Here is a 22,511-nt window from a genome sequence, read left to right as displayed (position 1 = left end):
TGGACTTCAAATATCTTTCCTCTTTCTACTCTCTAATAATATGACCCACAGTTAAATTCAATGGATACTGAGGCTCTTGTACTGGGGCTCTGCTATGTTTGAGTATGGCTAGTGTGTTGGAATCTTATTTATGGTTGGTTGTATCTTGGAAAAGCATCTCTGGTCAGGACTAAAAATTTTTTATTAAAAACTTTGGTTCTATTTGTTAAATTGGAAAAAAAAATGTGTTGAATTGCTTTTGACATTTGTGTGTTGTATATTAGAGAGTGCTATTTTTTGTTGGTGTTATTACTGCTTAGCTGATATATGGGACATAGTCCAAAAACTTGTTTTTTTTTTGTAGTTTCATGTTCTGAATTGTATGTATGAAAAATGTACATGAGTTTTTATAGCTTTATATAAAATTTGTTTGTATGAAAACTGTACATGAGTTTTTATAGCACTTCTATAATCCTAATTGTTAGGCAGGGAAGTTTAAATTTGTTGTAGTTTTTATATGATTTGCTTTTCTTTTTAATACTTAGTCTCCCCATGTGATTTTCATTTTGAAAATAATCCAACTACTTTCTTTAATTTTCTCATCCTTAAATAAAACTCTTTGATATTTGCTTTTAATGCATCTAATCTGGTGATGGTATCCAGCCCACATTTGATTGCTCACACTAATTGAAATTTTACTTTATTCTTAATTTTCTATATTATTAAATTTCAAATAATTTCCTTATATCACACCATTATTCCCCATCTTGTTTGCTATTATTTTCTACATGGGTTCATTGACCTCAATGTTGAGAGAGAAATCAACATCCAATTGAGCTATGGGCCCAACTTTTGTTTACATTTTTCCAATATGGAGACTGTCTGATATCTGCTACAATCAATCTGTTTTGTTATATGGTCATCCACGCAGAAGAGAAAAAACCATAATTTTGAATGGACTTTCATGTAAAATCCGATGAGAAGAAAATTATTAAGGGTCTCTATGATTGAACATGGTAAATATGTTTTTTAGATCAATGATTGTGTGTTTTCCATGGAATTCATTTCCCTGTCCAACTTCTATTTACTTTTCTTCACTGGTAATAGGAAGAATAATAATCTTTTTCTCTTTAATGTCAGGTGAGGATAGGTTCTCAACTTTCCAAAGAAGGGATATAAGGAATTCCATGGATTGGGTGGGGAACGAGTGGGTTGATATCAAGGCAAAACCAGATATTCTTTCATCCATTTCTGTAGCTGTCGGTCCTAGAATGAAGCTTTCTACTTGCTTGACTGTCGCAATTACAGATGTGTGGTAGTTCAAGCTCTTCCTAGATCAGCTTAGAACCATAGTTGAATGTTTTCCATTAAGTCCAGACTTCTATTTGTGTTGTACTTATGTTCTTTAGGCCGTGAAGTCATTGCCTAAAATGTTTCTCATTTGTAATTTATGTATCGTCATGTTTAAACTAGTGTGAGCAATCAAATGTGGAAAATTAAAGAAGTGCTAGAAAATTAAAGAAAGTAGTTGGATTATTTTCAAAATGAAAATCACATGGGGAGACTAAGTATTAAAAAGAAAAGCAAATCATATAAAAACTACAACAAATTTAAACTTCCCTGCCTAACAATTAGGATTATAGAAGTGCTATAAAAACTCATGTACAGTTTTCATACAAACAAATTTTATATAAAGCTATAAAAACTCATGTACATTTTTCATACATACAATTCAGAACATGAAACTACAAAAAAAAAAACAAGTTTTTGGACTATGTCCCATATATCAGCTAAGCAGCAATAACACCAACAAAAAATAGCACTCTCTAATATACAACACACAAATGTCAAAAGCAATTCAACACATTTTTTTTTTCCAATTTAACAAATAGAACCAAAGTTTTTAATAAAAAATTTTTAGTCCTGACCAGAGATGCTTTTCCAAGATACAACCAACCATAAATAAGATTCCAACACACTAGCCATACTCAAACATAGCAGAGCCCCAGTACAAGAGCCTCAGTATCCAATTGAATTTAACTGTGGGTCATATTATTAGAGAGTAGAAAGAGGAAAGATATTTGAAGTCCATAACTCTATCACAAGGAGAATGGACCAACACACACACACACACACACAATCCCAATCACAAAGAAACTCAAAAAATAAGGATATTAATAGCCTAGAGAACCATGAAACTCTCCAAGGCAAAAGAACGGCATCTCTCTATCTGATCTACGACCACCCTTTGATTCTATTTTGATGACTTTCAAGTCTGTTTTAGTATATGTTTCATCATTCTTACAGTTTCATAAAAATTTTGTTAATATTTTCACATCATTTTCATGCAAATTGTATAAATTTTCACACTAATCGAAACATTTTCATGAAACGTTTTGATTTCGAAGCTAACTGAAATAGACACCGAATCCACATTTAGTACCTCACATCAACACAAAGATGTGCATAAGCAAAAAACCATTCACCATTTTAGACTAAAAATAAAATAAAAATAAAAATAAATTAAGGGTTTACTTTAGGGTTTCTTTGGAGAGAGAGAGATGAGGACGAAGCCGCGACCTTCGTCGGCGCCGTCGCAAACAAAGAGGAAGGAAGAAGATCGTCGTCGTTAGCAGACGAAGTCGAAAAAAAACGAGATCTGTTTTTGGGTGATTCGAATATCAGTTTGAATCGTCGCGATGGGTTGGAATAGTTGGCAGATCGAAGAGTGAAACGAAGAAGATGACGCCGATCTGTTTTTCGATCGGAAGAAGGAGATCTGAGTCAAAGAGGAAGTGCGTGAAGAAGAAGATGAAGATGGATGGAGAAATCAGATCTGTTTTTTTTTTTTTTGTTTACGGGGAGGCGTTTGCAAATAACGAAAATTCGTTATTTTACAATCGATTGTACCACTACACCCGATCTGGACCGTAGATCTAGTGCGAATTGAACGGCTGACATTGGGGGCGATGGGTGTCGTAGGAACGTCATCCATATATATATATATTAGTGATTTATTGTATGGACTTATAAAAAAAATATGTTGTATGAAATATTATATTTATTACATATTTATTTTTTCATTAAAAAATGTTATTAACAATTTATGGAACATTGGCAACCCATAGAACCGAACCAATGGAATTTGGTTCACTTCTGACTCTTATTTAGTGGAATGTTCGGTTTGAATTCAACTTGCCCCTAGCTTATATTGGTCGTTTGATGGTTTCTAGTAATGGATTCAAAGTTCAAACTCATAATTCTTTCGAGCGTGTAGAGTCAAAAAAGAAAACAAAAGGTGTTGATAATCCAGCGGCTTACAGCTGTAAATGATATATATTCAACACTGGGTTACTTGAAACATGATCCCAATCCGTTTCAATTTGTTTGGGCTTTGGACCAATTTACAACTTTTCTTAGGAGTTTGCAATTTCGATTTGTATTTATAATCTGAAGTTTATTTTAGAAGACCGGCGTTGTGATAAAACAATGGGCCAACGAATCTAGTTAAATTAGCAAGTCTAGCTTGGTTCAATTATATTTTGTTTCACCTTTTTCTTTATCTCCATCTCCACTTGGCCTTGAAGCTTGCACCGAGTATCGTTACATTCCAGGTAGGTCTGTCTTCTCTCTCAACAACAGCGGAAACCCTTTGATTTTTCTTTCAATTTCAGTCATCTTGAAACTCTTGTTAAGGCTTCCTATTCTTGAGATCCTAAGCCCTATTTGTAGAAAACTCTATTATTATTTTACCCAAAATTTCACAGTCTTCTACTTCCCCCAAAAAATCAAATCCTTTTTTGGCCTTAAGTGGTTTGCATGAAGGCAAGAGGACCGTAGATTGACTGGTTTTTAGAAAATGAGAAAGGGTGGGTTGAAGAAGAAGATGAATGGGTTTGAGAGGTTTTTCACACAAATCAAAGATGATGGTTTTAATAATAATAATAATAATGATGAATTCGAATTCGGATATCGATATTTTTTCGGATTCGAATTCGGATATAGGCCTATCCGATTCGATTAGTATCCGTTCTCAGGTTTAACGCAACCCTCCATCCGATTCGATTTTATGTTTTTTATTTAAAAGATCAGATCAAAGATCTCTACCTCTCCTCTTCATCAGGCATCAGCGGCGGCGTTAGAACAAAACTAAAGCTTCACTATGGAATCCGACAGATCAAAGGTATGCCCTCCCATTCTCAGTATTATGAGCGAAAAAACCCTAATATTTTGATTACTACTACTACTACTACTACTGTGTGCAGATGAAGGAAATTACTGTGTGTTTTGCTGCCGATAATCCTCCACTTTCTGTCATTGTTGCTGCAAAGATCGCTGGAATTTCCTTGTCAACTGATTCGAGCCTTCCCTCTGGTTCTACTTCCACCTTTCACTTCTCATCTGGGTATATTTTTAGTAATCCTCATCATCATTTTAATGATCAAATGTTTCAATCAATGGAACTGGAAACCATATTCTAATATATAATTGATTTGTTTAAATAGATATTTTTTTCTTTCTATTTATGGAAATATATCAAAATGCTGTACCAAAATTTCATACCCTTTTCTTAACCAAATATGGATATCCCATTGTTGCTTACCACTAGAAAGACTAAGACACTAAATAGTCACCAAAGTCTCCTACTTTTTGAAAAAAAATTGGGATTAAATCTTGACTTTTTTCTTCACCGATTTAATTGCGACTTTTTAATATGATCTTCGCGATTAAATCAAGAAAAATATAATATGAAATTGGTGCACTAGTAAGAGAATATGACCTTGATGAAGATGATGGTAACCATTTTACCAATAAAACATAAGATAATAATGATGTAAATGGAGTTCAAAGGGATGTTCTTTGAGGACTTCCTTGTTTGTAATCTACCAGAGCTCTATCTCATGTTTCTACTTTTGTTTCGTTTTGGAGGTCGCCTCGACCTACTTAGTTCTTTGTATTTGTTGTGTTCTTCTTTATCTATCAAAAAATAATAATGATGTAAATGAGGATGACATTGATTTTGATGTTTTTGACAAGTTGATGAGTCCTAACTCGGACTTATGATTGTTATTTAACAATATAAATCTTGACTATACTGTGGATTTGTGGTTACTTGTTATGCATGCATGGATGAAATCAATACGGGGTTTAGTAATTGATTACTATAGTTCAATATGGTATTTAATGATGTAACAGGAGAATATCACTTACTTGGAACTTTTACACAGTCCTAACACTAATTTGACTTTTTCCTGATGTTACCGAATTTTTCCCCTTGCCGACTTATTCCCGAACTCCGACTTGGTGACTATCACACTACACAGCTATGCAATGCGCTAGGCCTTTGTGGGATGTCATGTGACAATTCTTGACTACAATGTCTTTGCTGGCCAGATCCCCCATTTTGTGAGTGCGTGCGTGATGGGTTGGTTGGTGTATTGGAAGTCGATGATGTTACTGTATATAATTGGCTGGGATATTCTTAGATGTGTTTGCATACGTGCTATGGAGTCCGCATTGGAGACAAGTTTAGGGATAATATTATGTACCAAAACTTGGCTAATATTGAAACATCTAACCCTTTCAAAATTAGATTACAAGACAAACCATTCGGATGGTCATCCATTCACCTTACTTTAGCATGACTTTTCATTGAGTTAGAAGTTCCGGAATGAGTTGATTAATCATCCTCACAAAATACCAAGTAAATGAAAAAAAAATGCATATCTATACAATATACTATAATTCTGTTGTAAATAACATGAAAAAACTGGGTAACTTGAAGAAATTTAAGAGTAGTTAAAGAACTGATCAATCCAAAACTATTTGCAGGGGTGATTTTTTTTTTTTTTTCTTTTCTTTTTTCTTTGTTTATTTATGGGTTATACCTGTAGAAGTTAGGGTCATGATTTTATTGAGGAAATGAACTTACAACCTTATCTAGAATTTAATGAAAATTAAAAGCGAGTTTGATTGATTTGGTAGTCACAGAAGGATGTATATTATGCTTTTGGCTTATTTTAAGGAATGTGCTGATGTATCTTGCGTGTTTGATATTTTATTTGGTTTTATTATTATTGTATACTTTTGTCCGAGAAACCAGTATTTATTTAAACTGGAAGTTTTTATAGCATATGTAGGTGGTCGAGATTCTTATTTGAATTTTGTAGTGGTTGATTTTTTCATAAATATGTGTAATTTGTTTATTTTTTATTAAATTTACTTTCGATATGTGGCTTGTTGTTTATTCAAAATATCAACATATTACAAAAACTACCATACTGACACTTTAATTTCAAGTTAATCAATCTCTACCTTAATTTTGTTTTCCAGATTGAAATTGCATGGTAATGACATTCTTCTACGCTATCTTGGTCGGGTAGCAACGATTCCCAATTTCTATGGGCAGGATGCATTGGAATCCGGCCAGGTATTTTTGTTGCATTGCAGAGTATTAAAAACTTTTGGAGCTTCTCATCTTATTTTAAAGACCTAGTTTCTATACTTCTGTTTTCACTGTTAATGTTTTTAATTTTCTTTAGTTATCTTCCTTTTCAGATCGACGAGTGGCTAGAACATGCCCATGTCTTCTCACTAGGTTCTGAGTTCGAGAGTGCATGCAGCTATGTGGATGGTTATCTGTCACAGCGTACTTTCTTGGTTGGTCATGGTTTTTCAGTTGCAGATGTAGCAATCTGGTCGAGTCTTGCAGGTAAAATTTTAAGCCATCATGTTTATGTTGGGAACACTTAATTTGTACACCTTATTTGTGCTTACAGACAAAGCAATCTGGAGAGGTCTTGTTGGTAGGGATCATAGGACCAAGTTAGTTGGATCACAAGTCAACGGTTATCTGAAAGGTGGATACACCATTCCATGGGTTCCATCTAGAGGATCTCTTACTGACTGCACCAAAGTTTGGCTTGCTTGGATGATCATAACCAACCAGTCTATTACATTCTTTGATAGGAAAAAAGAAAGAAAGAAAAAGATGAATGATCAAAGTAATTACATATCATTTTGTTGATAAAAACAAAGTGAATTCATGTTTTCGACCCCAAAAAGTTGAGATAAGGTGTAGATGGTAAAGATGATCGGTAGAGGCCATATATCTTGTTTGTTGTTCATGATCATTAAATTGTCTTCTCATTTCGTAGGAGATTTTCTGGTGGGACCCATGAATGGTGGTTGCATCCCTTTGCATGATGGTGTACCCTAATTATGGTAGTATCGAGTGTTGTGTTATCCGCCTCCGCTCCCGGGTGTCACGTTCTCATGTATCGTGCCCCAGTTCGACCCATGACCCTCTTAAATTAGTTGCACTTTTTCCATCAGATTGGTCTTTTGGGGTAAATGGTTTATCAATATGATCAGAGCGGGTAACCACAGGGACGTAGGAGACACGTTACAGTCCCACATCACCTAGGTATCGTAACCTTGGGCTATATATAAACCTGGGCCAATACTCACCTTACAAGCCAGTTTTGTGAGGATGATTTAGGCCCATGGGCTTCTACATGGTTTCAGAGCACTCAGTTTGTATAGGTACCGGGTTTGAGTCTCCTCGAAGGAATTTTCCACCCTCATGGGCAAGAGGGAGTGTTGAATGTTGTGTTATCTGCCTCCGCTCCCGGGTATCATGTGCTCTTGTATCATGCCCCAGTTTGACCCATGCAATTATATTCATAATTGCACCTTCCCCATCAGATCGGTCTTTTGGGGTAAATGTTTTGTCAACAGGTAAAACAATGGCCTAGGGCTGGATGTGGTATTTATATATATATATATATATATATATATATATATATGGGTCAGGTTCAAACGACACACATTGCAACACACATTGTGACAACGTGTTTGTCTTATATGGGCAAAAATGTTTGGAATGGGCTGATTTTTTGTGAGGATGATCTCTGTGATGAGGGGATCATCCTTGCAAAAAATCATCCCAATCCAAAACTTCTAACCCCATCAAAATTGATTTACAAAAATTGGACGGTTTAAAAATTTTCAACCTGTAAACATGGGGCTAGAAGTTTCATAATGAGCTGATTTTTGGCAAGGATGATCTCCTCACCATAGAGATCATCCTCACAAAAAATTAGTCCATTCCAAACATTTTTTCCCATATAAGACAAAACACGTTGTCGCAATGTGTGTTGCAATGTGTGTCGTTTGAACCCGACCCTATATATATATATATATAAAAGAGCTAAATATGGTGTACCTATGCTGAAATTGACCTACCATTCTTTGGACCCCACCTATGTCATTTCTTATGCAAAAAAATTAACCCTGTCAGATGATTAGAACCTTCAATCTATGACATGTCCTTGGATCAACAAAAGAATATGAATGACATTTAAGAACAAATCCAAGGGTCAGATAGTAAGCCATCATCTTGATGAGTCAATTTTTGAGATGGGGTAATGGTGGTTCATGCGGTAATGTTGGCCGTTGATGGAATTCCTTTGCGGCTACCCAACGCATACCGTGTTGTCCTGTGTACTTGTTCTCCTCAATTACTTTCTATTACTTTGTGGTCTGCAGGCACTGGGCAAAGATGGGAAAGTTTAAGGAAGTCAAAGAAATACCAAAATCTAGTTCGTTGGTTCAATTCAATTGCAACAGAGTACAATGTTGTGTTAAGTGGTGTACTGACAACCTATGTCGGGAAAAGAGGATTAGGAAGGCCAACAATGACCAAATCAAAGGAAAAAGAACAACATGATGTCAATCAGTCAACAAGTATGTCCGAGGAAAGTAATGAGAAGGGGAAAGTTGGCACCCGCCGTAATTTCGAAGTGGACCTTCCTGATGCTAAAGTTGGGAAGGTATGTTTGCGCTTTGCACCAGAACCCAGCGGATATCTTCATATTGGGCATTCAAAAGCTGCCCTTTTGAATAAATATTTTGCCGAAAGATACAAAGGTCGGCTGATAGTTCGCTTTGATGACACAAATCCTGCCAAAGAGAGCAATGAGTTTGTAGAGAATATACTAAAAGATATTGAGACTCTGGGTATCAAGTATAATGTTGTTACATATACTTCAGATTACTTTCCCAAATTGATGGAAATGGCTGAAAGCTTGATACTTCAAGGAAAAGCATACGCTGATGATACACCGAGGGAGCAGATGCAGAAAGAACGGATGGACGGCATTGAATCCAAATGTCGAAATAACAGTACTGAGAAGAGTTTGGAATTATGGAAAGAAATGATTGCAGGTTCTGAAAGGGGTCTGCAGTGCTGTATCCGTGGTAAGTTGGACATGCAGGATCCAAATAAGTCACTACGAGATCCGGTGTATTACCGTTGCAATCCAATGCCTCACCATCGTATTGGGTCCAAGTATAAGGTGTACCCAACATATGACTTCGCATGTCCATTTGTTGATGCTATTGAAGGTGTAACACATGCCCTCCGATCTAGTGAGTACCATGATCGTAATGCCCAGTATTACAGAATTCTCGGTGATATGGGACTAAGAAAAGTCCAAATTTATGAATTTAGCCGATTGAATATGGTATATACGCTTCTTAGCAAACGCAAGCTTCTTTGGTTTGTTCAAAATGGAAAAGTTGAGGGATGGGATGATCCTCGTTTCCCAACTGTGCAAGGAATTGTACGTAGAGGTCTGAAAATCGAGGCATTGATACAGTTCATTCTTGAACAGGTGAGACTATTATTTATAGCTAAATCCTAGAGTCCAACTGTGGGATACTATTTATCTATTTTATCTTCATTTTTTGTTGTTCTAATTTTTTCATCTGTCTCAGGGTGCATCAAGAAATCTGAATCTCATGGAGTGGGACAAATTATGGACTATTAATAAGAAAATAATTGATCCAGTGTGTCCTAGGCATACTGCTGTCCTTGAAGAACAGCGTGTGATGTTGACCCTAATTGATGGTCCTGAGGAACCGGTTGTGCGTATCATACCAAGGCATAAGAAATTTGATGGTGCTGGAACAAAAGCTACAACATTCACAAAGAGGATATGGTTAGATAATGCTGATGCAAATTCTGTTTCAGTAGATGAGGAAATAACTTTGATGGATTGGGGGAATGCAGTAATAAAAGAAATTGGGAAAGATGAGAAGGGAAATGTCATACAGTTGACAGGAGTTTTGCACCTTGAGGGTTCTGTTAAGACCACAAAATTGAAGCTTACATGGCTACCTGAATCAGATGAGTTGGTTAATCTGTCGTTGGTTGAGTTGGACTACCTAATCACAAAGACTAAGGTCCATACTCTGCTTCAATTTTATATTTTTTTGCTGGATTTCTTAAGGTTATAATGGTGTCAATATCTATATTTTATTTTTGATATAACTGCAGCTTGAAGAAGGGGAGGATTTTCTTGCTGTGCTTAATCCCTATACAAAAAAGGAGACTTTGGCACTTGGGGATTCCAACATGCGCAATTTGAAGCGTGGAGAGATATTGCAGCTGGAGAGGAAAGGCTATTTCAGGTGTGATGTTCCTTTTGTTAGACCCTCCAGGCCAATTGTTCTAATTGCAATTCCAGATGGTAGACAACAATCATCACTGAGGTGAGTCTACTCTCTACTCTCTTTGTTAAAGACCTTACAAAATTTGGTTTCTTCACCAACAGATAAGATGATAGACTACAATCATTGGTTGCTAGAGATGTATGACAAATGGAATTATCTAATCATTTTTTGATCTTGATGTTTCATTTTTGTTTTGGCAGGTAAGTTTTTTCAAGCAGTAACGTGATACTGGGTAGACATTGACATGTTTTACTCAGAAATGCTTTTTATTATCCATTTTTGAACATGATGTTATTTCTAAACATGAATTTGTAAGTCCAAATGGTTGGTGCATTGTATGAGTCTTAATATAATTTTGATAAGGATATTGGTTGGGGATCCGAAATGGTGATACAATGTTTGATCACTTCTTATTGACGGTAAATGGTATGGATGATATGTGCGATAACATATTTGTTACCGTACAATTGACAGCAGTGCTCTTTTAATAATTCTGCCACTCCAATGTGTTTGGAAAAATAAACAAGTTTGATAGAGATTTTAAAGAAGATCACGGTGTTATGATTTCCAAAGCAAAATTGGCACAAGAGTTTTATGGTAGTGTGTTATTATTACATTGCAAATGTTAATCTTTGTAAATTGGATGAAAATATATCTTGTAGTCCTCCCTTTGAATAGTTCATTTTATCATCTAAAGAAAGACCTATTAGGTTCCATGTGGCAGAGCTATTGACCTCGAAGTTGTTTGAGAGGGAGAGTATGAGATGCAAAGACGTGGTGCCCTATGGGCTTCACCAGTGAGTGACAAATAAGCGAAGCCGCCAATTATCAGTAAATGTTTGCTGGATGGTAGATGGTTCAACAGAACCACTGGATTTGTTCCTCGTTTAAGGATCACTGTTTTTCAAACAATGATGATGATGCCAGATTTGCAAGTTATAGCAGTTACAAGATTATTCCTTTAATAATTGCTCAGATAGAAAACAGATGCTGCAATGAATGAAACAGAACTAGACCCTTTAAGTAGATGGTGTTGTGTCAGACAGTGTTGCCACTTAGGCTTTGTTTGTTGAAAAAATAGTTGTGATTGGGTGGCTGTTATCAAGTTTGTGTGGCCTTGTTTGTTGAAAAAATAGTTGTGAGCAAGTATGGATTCCAGATTCTCTGAAATTGAAGGAAATTTCAAACTCATGGCAAGTTGCGTGATAGAGCATTTCTATGAACAAGGTTAAGCGTGTATGGGGCTTTGACTGCTACTGAATGATGTGTCATGGGTACGAGGGCTTTGTGGTGAGAGGAGAGGCATATTGTGTGCTTTCTTTACTCTACATAAAATCAATAGTTAGAATCCATCCCAGCTATTTGAGGGTCTGGGATGAGCGTTTCCTTGCAGTACTTCTCTAACAACAGAGATGCGAGGGAAAAAGGTCCATGGGATCTGTATATGTTTCCTAGGCATCACATAGGAGTTCCAAGGGATGAGCCTCTCATCTCAGCCATTTGTTTGATGGACAGCCTAAAACCTTTAGATCCATGACTCACTCGCATGGTTTTAAATCTCGTCCAAGACCGAGTCAAGTTGACAAGTTGTCTCAGCCATGGTATGTTCTAAATTCTACGGCATTTTTTTTTTTTGAAATTCTCATCCAAGACCACTCAAATAAATCAGATATCTCATCTGCGACAACTTGGTCTCATCCATGAACATGATGACGACAAAATGACTTTTAAAACCATGCTCAGTTGCCATTTTATCTACTCTTAGAATGAGCTATTGTCTCGTCCATGAACGAGATGACATCAAAATGACTTTTAAAACCATGCTCAGTTGCCATTTTATCTACTATTAGAATGAGCTAATTACGACCGAAAACAATTTTTTCTATGAACATATGGTACAATGAAGTGATGGTTATTAAAATCAGTACATGTAGGATACAACATAATCCAAATGAAAATATCATTCCTTGAAAATTTTCGTCTTTCATTTTTTTTTGAAATTATAATGTGCAGAGGTCTCACATTAAAACAAGAGGAAAAATATTGTCTTATAAATAAGAATGTAGAGGTGCAAATGCCTTCGAATTGTCTTTTTCTGTTTTGCATACTTCATTAACATGTCTTGTTCTTACTCTTGTGCTGAAGAAGGCTTCCGACAGAGCCAAAACATGCCTGCTTTCAATACAACTTACCGCAAGCTACTTTGTATAAGCTGCCTTCACCCAAGCTATCAATCTTTCTTTCTCCTCTTTTCTGACCTGATCTTTAAGAACTACAGAAACATGAAAAGAGACGGATACAAAGAAATGGATGAAGATGGGGAGGACTACAATTTCGCATCAAATTACAAAATTTACATTGTTTATAGTTTTTCAAATTCAAAAAACTCAGTAGTTGCAATCCAAAAGAAATGTGGAACCAGCACTACCTACCTAATTTTACCATTACTTCGGACCTTTTCTCGTCTTCCTCCCTGGAGCATTCAATTTCTAATTGCACAATTGCAGGTTTAGATGGTGTGAAATCATCACCCAAATCTTACGATTCTCCGACGACGAAGTTCTTCCAAAGAAAGATTGCGGGCCCTATCTGATGGATGAATAGGTGACAAAAAACCATTGCCGTCCCTCTCTGCACCACACATCTCACACATGTTCAACTGCTCAGAATTATCAAAGGTGCATGCTGGACATCTCCACACCCCAGACAAATTCCTCCCCATCGGTCTCCCACCAACAGTCCCCCTTCCCAAAATCTGGCGCCGACGAAAACGAAACAAGTTCCGTACAAGCTTCAGAGGCCAGCTTAGCGCACCAATGGCACTTTTGATGATGCTTGTCAGCGGGTCTGGACCTGGATATGAACCCTTCAACCGGAGATAGAGAATTCCAGCGAGTATTCCCCCGAGATGACCCAGGAATGACACATCAGGCATCAAAATCTGGATGAGAATCAGCTCAGCCCATGCAGCATAACGTGCAGGCACAATTAGTCCATGCACGTAAGTGTAGTTATCTGACTGAGAATTGAGGATGACTTTCATGGCAAAGAGAACACCAGAGAATCCAACAGCATGTTCATAGTAGTAGGCCCTTTCATAATCAAAGAAGAGTAGAAGGCTTTTTGCGAGGAGTAGCGTGATTCCTTGGGACATTCCAAGTAGTGTGGCAACCATGGATGCAAACTCAACACTCCCCATTGAGGTTTCCAACTGAATCCCCTTCCAAAGAAGTGACATCATGTTGTAGACAAGGTGGGATTCGCCCATGTGGTAAAAGGGTGACAACAAAAAGCGCTTGAGATCCCTGTGCTGCTCAAAGCCAAACACAATAACTTCTTGTGAGTAAAAAAAACAGATAAACAAAGAAAGCATTGCAAGGAACCAGAATGCAACAAATTGCTTATCCAAGAAGAAAAATGTGCAACAATATTTCTATATGAGACAAATGACTACATAATTACCACCAAAATAATGAGATGGAAGTTACAAAGCACAACAAATAAAGTACTCTTTTGGTTTTCTCGTGAGAACACCAAGATTTATATTTTAATTTTGATCTTAAGAAACAGTTTAGGCCTTCAGCGTTGCATCTTTTGTTGTCTTCGTCAAATTGATGACTTTACTATTCCCTTCCACTATTCTTATTGGTACTTCCTTAACTGGAACCATAACCCGAGTCACAATATACAGGATCAAGGGTTCAAAATATCTTTGACCATCACACTTCACACACCCTAGATCACACTTATGTTGGACTTCTATCATTGAATTGAGGGCACACTGCTGAATTCTAGGAATTTTGTATAATTGTCAATATCCTTATTCTTACAACACTTCTATTTTAGAAATGCTAAAGCACAAGTGGAAAAGTCGCATTTAAAAAAAATTGTACACGTTTCATCCCAAAAAGTAATTGATGATTAATTGTAGTTAGAGCAGCTAAAGAGAATTCTCAATCACTCTCTTACTTTTACAAAATTTTCTACTACCAACAACTTTGTAAAATCACTTTGCACATCCCAGGGTTTTCTTTTATAGATAAGGTCGAGGAAGCAAGAAACACATTACAGATGTTATGGAGAAGTTAAAACTTTTTTTTTTTTTTCCTAAAAATGCTTGAAGCAACGAGCATATCAACTGAATTGAAAGGGAATTTGAAACAATTGAATTTGTTTACCCTAGAGACTCACACATGTATTGCCATGCAACCATAAACATTTTTAGACTAAACAAGGTAGCATTGAAACTGTATGAGCCTAAGAACATCTATTCTGAAGCTCGATGTTCTGAAGCTTTCGAAATGATTTCTAAATTATCAACACCATGAATGTATGTCTATCCTATCCTATGTTTCTCATCTTGCCATTACCCTTTTGAGGACAATAAAGCTGCTCGTTGTATAACACTTGACATAACCATTTCATTATGAGTCGTGATAATCTGACTCACTTTTTTGTACGCTCCCTTCACATAACTGTAGATCCTTTGCCTTGGGATACACAAGGACAGATCTTTATGGTTTTGTACTGTTCTGTGAAGGGAGCATACAAAAAAGTGAGTCAGATTATCAGGACTCTTTCATTATTACATATTTTTGAGTGTTTTATGGTTTAAAAAGTCAAAATGTATCGATCGATATGTATTGGTATCAGCCAAGACCGATACAAAACATTGACCTTGAAACATTGAATGTTTCAGGAGTGTATCGGGTTTGTATTGGAATGTATCAGTTTGTAGGGAATGTATCGGCCGATACCGTATCGGTTATTTCATTAACCGAAACATTCAATCGATACAATAGTTTAGATCTGGTTCCTATCTTGGAGATTAGCAATTTATAATTAAGAAAATCCCTTATTATATTGAAGCTAAACAAGGTTGCATTTTTTAGGTTTGAAGCCCATTTCTCTATAATCAAAAGCCCAAACAGATGAATAAAAGCAAAGTGGCCAAAACCCAATCCCAAGAATCAACCCAAGGAGAACAGCCTGTTTTGATCACCACTTCTTGTGCCCAAATAAAAGCTAAAATGCTCTTCTTCTTGCTTATTTTTACTTTTAATTTCATTTTGGGTGATCTCAACAGGCTGCAACCTTACTATAAAATCTCAAATCATATCAATAACATCAGATTTAAAAAGAAAACTAAGAATAACAACAAAAACTACCAACTGAGCAAAGAACAGTACCCAACCCAATTCTATCACTAAGACAACTAAAATGCTAAAACTAGTTCGAAACACCCAAAACCCATATATGTACATCAAAATTGAGAGAGAGAGAGAGAGAGAGAGAGTTAAAAATGATACCTTGAGGATGAGATGGGGATTGAAGCAGACCTCATTGACGGTAGGAAGGACATTATGGATAAAACCAGGCCTTAAATAAACGAGTGTGTTGGCAACGAGAAGACAAGCTGTTACAGGAGGTTTACTCTCACGCCTGTAATACTCGATCACCGCATGAAGCCCAAGAAGAGGGATCATCCTTCCACTTCCTCCTCCTGTCTCCATCTTCCCTTTTAATCCGATCTTTTCTGCTACAAACCTTGCAAATCTGTTCTTCGTTCTATTTGATAGAATTGGAAATTTGGAATTTGGAAAGAAAGTAGACTACTAGACTAGAGGAACCCAGAAGTTTCGTGCATCAGAGCCCTTCATTCAAGGAACCAACCAATCCATCACAACCCTTCATTTTGTTGGTCCACAAACCAAAATAGACTTACTTTTTGAATGACACGTGTAAGTCATATTTGAGGAGTCGATCGAACTCTTTTTCGTGTGGCTAAGCTAGTAAGACTGGGAGGGAGGGAGGGAGGGAGAGAGAGAGAAGCTTTTCATTCCTTCCCAGTTCCCACAACTATGGCTTCCTTCAGTCCTTCTCTGGTAATCCTTGAGAAATCTTCCTTCCTTGGCAAAACCCAACTCTCCAATTCTCCACAGAAATCATCTCCCAGAATTCCTAAGATGCCCTCCACAGTTTACCTCAAACCCAAGGCTGAATTCAATCTCTTTCAAGTTATGGGTGGCAGAGGCCTCTGTAATGGCGAGAAAGGTCTGGAACAAGAACTTAACAAAACAGTTGAAGCCTCACAAACTTCTTCTTCTTCTTCTACTACTGATACTACTGAGACTGAGTTTAAAGTCCCTGAAAACGCTTTCGAGAAGGAGTTACTAGGCCTCACAGGAGGATTCCCTGGTGGTGAGAAAGGTTTGAACAACTTCATTGAGAAAAACCCACCTCCTAAGAAATTGAGTTCGGGTTCAAGTGGGGCTGAAATTCCGATCTCGAAGCCGAAGATAAAACCGCCTCAATTACCTCTTTTGATGCCCGGTATGATCGCCATTGTGAAGAACCCAAGTAACCCATATTACATGTACTGTGGGATCATTCAGAGAATTACTGATGGTAAGGCAGGAGTCCTTTTTGAAGGAGGAAACTGGGATAAGCTTATTACGTTTCGGTTGGACGAGCTCGAACGAAGGGAAAAAGGTCCTCCAATGGTGAATCCTAAGTCTGCTGTCCTCGAGTCTCTTGTTCAAAAGGACTCTTAGATCCTGATGGTTTGTAAGATTGGCCAACTTTTTTTTTTCCCCTCTTTTCTTGTAATTTATATCATTCTACCTTATCTTGATTGAAATGTAATTACTTGTTGTGGATTAATGGAAGATATGTGTTTCTACATCTGCTTTGTTTCTCTGAAACCTTGATTTTATTTCTCAAAGAGATTTTTATGTCAAGCTGAAATTTTAAAAATATCAAAACTCAGTCTTTTGATTAATACTTTCCTTTTGAAAATAAATAAATTAAATTGCATTATCAATCTTGTGGGAGGTCTTGAATTCAAGAAAAAGACTAAAATTTTATGTCAAGCTGAGTCCTATATAAGAGTACCACAACCCAGTTTGCGGTACATATGAGTGACCTGCAACCTTTTACTTACAACTTTGCCTAGGACCAGAAAGCCAAAACAGTGTCCAGGGACTACTTTAGAGAACTAGATCTGAAGTCCAACAATTTTGAGTTTCTTATGTGGTGGTTTTATTTTCTATTGGAATTTTTCCATGTTAAGTCAGTGAGTTCTCTAATTGTGTGTTTGCTTTCATTTACTTTTATCTTGCTCATTTCAGTCAAATTTTTGGTGCTTCTGGGATCTAAATCACCACTCTCCATATGTCATTTTGTTTGAAAAGTATATATTATTATTATTTTTTTTTTTCTGAGGGGTGGAGGGGAGGAAAAGATAGTTTATTACAAAAAGATATTTTTTTGGACCATTCGAGGGATCAGGTGAGAGTGTTGCGTGTCTTATTGTATTATTTTGAGGTTATTTCAGGATTACATATAAACTTGTAGAAGAGTAAACTTTTTGGGGTTAGAGATGTGAATGATATTCATTTGATGGCCGCAACTTTGGGTTATGGGTATGATACTTTACCCACCTCATATTTGAGTTTACCGTTGGGAGCACCCTACAATAGTAATATAATTTGGGAAGGTTTGATTGAGAGATTGGAGAAAAGGTTGAGCACGTGAAAGGCCAAATATTTATCAAAAGGAGGGAAAGTAACTTTGATCAAAAGCACCTTGACAAGTATCCCGGTATACTTCCTCTCCCTATTCTCACTTCCTAAGTTCGTAAAAATCAGATTGGAAAAGCTTATGAGAAATTTTTTGTAGAATGATAAAAATGGTAGGAGGAAGTACTACTTAGTAAGATGGAAGTTGATTTGCATGCCTAAGAAGAATGAAGGACTGGGGATTAGGGGTCTAAGGTTAATAAAACGTTTTTAGGGAAATGACTTTGGACGTTCGGCAAGGAGAGGGATAGTCTGTGGAGGAGGGTCATTATGGCTAAGTACGGGGTGAAGAGGTTAGGTTGGTATAGCGGTGAGGTTAAAGGCTCGTATAGATGCAGTGTGTGGAAGGGGATTCTTAAAGTGATCGAGGACTTTTTTTTTTTTTGAAGAGTATAATATATTGATCAAAGAAAGAAAACAAGAGACAAGGAGGCCGAGGAAGCCTCTAAAAAACAAAAAGAAAGAACCACATCAATAATTACATAAGGAATGCCATCTAAAAACAAAATCATCAAAAGTTATCCCCGAGAACTTTATCTTCTGCTTTGACCAAAGGTATAACAACCCCAAGATCTCCAAAAAACTTGCATGAGGAGAATTAGTCTTATTATTGAACACTCTGTTATTTCTCTCGGTCCAAATCCCCCAAGCAATAGCAGCGGGAAGCATAGCCCAAAGGATCCTTTTTCTGGTGTGGAAGGCGTTACAAGTCCACTCTTTTAACAACGAAGAGAACTTACAAGGAGGGACCCAATTAAGATGGAACAGATCAATGAAAATCGACCAAATATGATAGGAAAAAGAGCAATGGATTAATAAATGATTGATAGATTCCCCATCACACATGCAAAGGGGACAACAATTTGGAGTGATCCAACCACGCACAATCAAATTGTCCAAAGTAAGAATCTTACCAAGAGAAGCCAACCAAACAAAGAAAACTACTTTAGAGGGAACTAACCTAGACCAACCATTAACTATCACTGGGGATCTCTCTTCGTCGCAAGTGAACCACTCATAGAAAGACTTGACAGAGAATCTCAAATCCTTCGCTCTTGTCCATTCCCACTTATCCTGTTCACTGTCATTGAGTTGAACCACATGCAAGAGATCTAGGAGAAATGTCACCTCAGTTAACTCCCAATCATTAAAATTTCTTCTAAACCCCAGATTCCAAGTAGGGTCCGACTCGTTGCCAACCAAACACTGCTGAATAGAGCAATTCTTCTTTGCAGAACAAGTGTACAAGGACGGGAATTGGTTTGCTAGAGACGATGTGCCACACCAACTATCCTCCCAAAATCTAACTCAATCTCCCACACCCGCTTTGAATCTAATCCCCATCTCGAAATCTTTTATCCCTTTAAGAACCCCTTTCCACACACTACACCCATACGGGTCTTTAGCCTCTCCACTAAACCAACCTAACCTCCTTTCCCCATACTTAGCCTTAATCACCTTCCTCCACAAACTCCTCCTTTCTTCGCCAAATCTCCAAAACCATTTACCTAACAGAACTCTATTGGTTAATCTAAGCCTCCTAATGCCCAGCCCCCCATTTCTCTTAGGTGTGCAGATCACTTTCCATCTAACTAGATGATACTTTCTCCTGTCTTTCCTATCATTCCATAAAAAATCCTTCATAAGTCTTTCCATTCTGATCTCAACAGACCTTGGAAGCGTGAACAACGATAGGACATAAACTGGGATAGTCGTTAAAGTGCTTTTGATCAACGTGACCTTTCCTCCTTTCGACAAATAATTGGCCTTCCACCTACTCAACCTTTTTTCCATCCTCTCCATCACACCCTCCCAAATATTGATACTATTATATGGTGCTCCCAACGGTAAACCCAAATATGACGTGGGCAAGGTATCATACCCACAACCCAGTATAGTAGCCAACAAATGAATATCGACCACCTCTCCTACCCCAAAAAGCTTGCTCTTCTGCAGATTAATATGAAGATCTGACATTGCCTCAAAACAGCATAATAAAACACGAAGCACCCTCACCTGATCCCTCGAATGCTCCAAAAAAACTAATGTGTCGTCCGCAAATTGTAAGTGAGAAATCAAAGGTCCATCTTTCACTTTAAACCCCGAGAGCTTGCCTAAATCAACCGCTCTTGTAAACAGTCTGCCCAAAGCTTCAGCAATAATAAGAAACAAGAATGGAGATAAAGGGTCCCCTTGCCTCAACCCTCGTGATCCCCTAAAAAAACCTGCTGGACTCCCATTGACTAAAATTGAATAAGATACTGTTGTGACACATTTCATAATCCAACTGATCCACTTCTCTCCAAAACCCATCCTCCTCATCATGTACTCCAAAAAATCCCAACTTACATGGTCATAAGCTTTTTGTAAGTCAATCTTCCCTATCATTCCTTTCTCCTTCTTCTTGATCCTAGAGTCAAGGCACTCATTAGCAATCAAAACACCATCTAAAATTTGTCTACCTTTAATGAAAGCCCCTTGCTCATCGCCTATGAGATTAGGAAGAACTCTTTTCAACCGATTAGCCAGCACTTTGGATATAATCTTGTACACCGAACTAACCAAACTAATCGGTCTAAAATCTTCTATCCTATCCGCCTCGACTTTCTTAGGAATCAAAGCCACAAAAGTGCTATTAAGGCTATACTCCAAACACCTCTTATCTTGCAACTCCTTAACGATCTCCATAAAATCTCTCGCGACGACCTCCCAGCAGTGTTTGTAAAATTCCATGTTAAAACCATCTGGACCGGGCGCCTTATCCCCACTCATCGAAAAGAGAACCGCTTTAACCTCCTCCTCCCCTATTGGACTTTCCAACCACACCCTCTCCTGCTGATTCAAGGACTTAAACTCTAAATTATCCGGCCGAGGTCTTAGGGGTTCCTTCTCCTTATACAAATCCTTATAAAAGCACACCACCCCCTCCCTAACTTCCTCCTCTCCTACCCTCATGACATCATTGATGTTAAGATTATCAAGCCGGTTACTTCTCCTATGGAAATTAGCAACTTTGTGAAAAAATTTAGTATTATTATCCCCTTCTTTCAACCATTTGACCCTGGACTTTTGTTTCCAACTTATCTCTTCTATAAAAGCCACTTTTTGGAATTCCAACTTCAGTTCCATTCTCTTGCTTCTATCCTCTAACCTCAGCTCTCCTTCTTCCTCTTTCTTATCTAAAGTTTCAATGTCTAACAAAATCTCCTTTTTTTTCTCATCAATACTCCCGAGCACCTCCTTGTTCCAAATTTTCAACTTCTCTTTGAGGAATTTGAGCTTCTTCTTAAACACAAAACCTGGATTACCTGAAGAAGGGCACTCATTCCACCAATTCCTAATGAGGTCTAAGAAGTTTGGTTGAACCAACCACATGTTCTCAAATCTAAAAGGGAGCGGATGTTGTCTAGTATGACCTGCTTCCAACAAAATGGGAGTATGATCCGAAACCGGGCTAGGGCTAGCAGATTGAATCACATTATGAAACTTCTCCTCCCACTCATTATCCACCAAAAACCTGTCTAATCTGGACATCCTAGAATTATCTTGGTTATTAGACCAGGTGAAACGTCTACCGAGAAGAGGGAAATCCATCAAGTTATGTCTTCCTATAAATTCGTTGAATTTTCTCATCCTCTGAGTTACGTTCGAACTCCTATTCTTCTCATAAGTAAATCTGGTAACATTAAAATCCCCTCCTAAGACCCAGGGTTGCTCCCAGTAACCCGCTACATCTTCGAGTTCCTCCCAAAAATGTGTTCTCTCCCTATTGATGGTTGGACCGTAAATTCCTGAAAACACCCATTGAAAATCTTCATCTCGTTTCCTGCAAGAAATAGAAATCGAGAAAGCCCCTACTAAATTATCTGTCACTTGAATCCGATCTTTATTCCACATCATAAGAATACCGCCGGCCGAACCTATTGCAGGAAGGGTTATCCATTCAATGTTTCTCCCCCAAATTTCCTGAATGATCTTATCATTGCAACTGGCTAATTTCGATTCTTGGAGCGTGACAATGAGAGGATTGATGCTCCTGATAAAAGCTTTCATTGCAGCCCTTTTTCTCCTATCTCCTAACCCCCTAACATTCCAAGACAAAACTTTGAGCGACATTGGGCACCTATAAAAGACCCACCACAAACCGAAACTCCTACCTCTTCACCATCCTATTCACATCCTTTTCTGCTCTAATTTTGATTAAACTCTTTGTCATCTCCAACGGGGCAACCACCACCAACTCATTATTCTCGCCATCCCTAAAACTGCGTATTTCCTGACTGTACTCGTGGTCCTCTTGCTCATTACCATCCTCAATTCCTAACTCTTGATTGATGCGCTTACAGTCCTCTTCTAGAATAGCTCTGTCTCTCAAATCCCCTATAGCCACTCTCAAAATTAGAGAGGATTCCCTATCCTCCACCTCTGGAACTA

The 22,511-nt window shown here is 37.6% G+C and overlaps 3 protein-coding genes across 4 annotated transcripts; 2 read left to right on the top strand and 1 right to left on the bottom strand.

Moving 5' to 3' along the window:
* The first annotated feature begins 3,380 nt into the window (after positions 1–3,380).
* Positions 3,381–10,970, top strand: LOC147396289 (Glutamyl/glutaminyl-tRNA synthetase, class Ic). Of its 2 annotated transcripts, XM_086451277.1 has the most exons (9): positions 3,385–3,593; positions 4,103–4,162; positions 4,245–4,384; positions 6,313–6,409; positions 6,538–6,691; positions 8,530–9,656; positions 9,760–10,227; positions 10,322–10,536; positions 10,698–10,970. In XM_086451277.1, the coding sequence occupies exons 2-9, from the start codon at positions 4,142–4,144 to the stop codon at positions 10,699–10,701; spliced, it is 2,226 nt and encodes a 741-aa protein (XP_086307403.1). In that variant the 5' UTR covers positions 3,385–3,593; positions 4,103–4,141; the 3' UTR covers positions 10,702–10,970. The 2 variants fall into 2 exon arrangements, with proteins under 2 accessions (XP_086307404.1, XP_086307403.1); XM_086451278.1 differs by lacking the exon at positions 10,698–10,970 and having other exon boundaries at positions 3,381–3,593; positions 10,322–10,540.
* A 1,834-nt stretch (positions 10,971–12,804) lies between these two features.
* On the bottom strand, positions 12,805–16,162 carry LOC147396288 (rhomboid-like protein 14, mitochondrial). The gene is made up of 2 exons (XM_086451279.1): positions 15,807–16,162; positions 12,805–13,807 (listed from the first exon to the last, which is right to left on the bottom strand). The coding sequence occupies exons 1-2, from the start codon at positions 16,008–16,010 to the stop codon at positions 13,025–13,027; spliced, it is 987 nt and encodes a 328-aa protein (XP_086307405.1). The 5' UTR covers positions 16,011–16,162; the 3' UTR covers positions 12,805–13,024.
* A 122-nt stretch (positions 16,163–16,284) lies between these two features.
* On the top strand, positions 16,285–17,181 carry NDHS (NAD(P)H-quinone oxidoreductase subunit S). The gene has a single exon (XM_086451280.1). It carries the CDS (start codon positions 16,359–16,361, stop codon positions 17,049–17,051), a length of 693 nt encoding a protein of 230 aa, XP_086307406.1. The 5' UTR covers positions 16,285–16,358; the 3' UTR covers positions 17,052–17,181.
* The last annotated feature ends 5,330 nt before the right edge of the window (positions 17,182–22,511 follow it).

Source organism: Akebia trifoliata, chromosome 8 (assembly GCF_017979445.1).
Source record: "Akebia trifoliata isolate Shusen 1 chromosome 8, ASM1797944v1, whole genome shotgun sequence".
In the NCBI taxonomy this organism is placed as follows: Eukaryota; Viridiplantae; Streptophyta; class Magnoliopsida; order Ranunculales; family Lardizabalaceae; genus Akebia; species Akebia trifoliata.
This window is presented reverse-complemented; position numbering and strand designations above follow the sequence as displayed.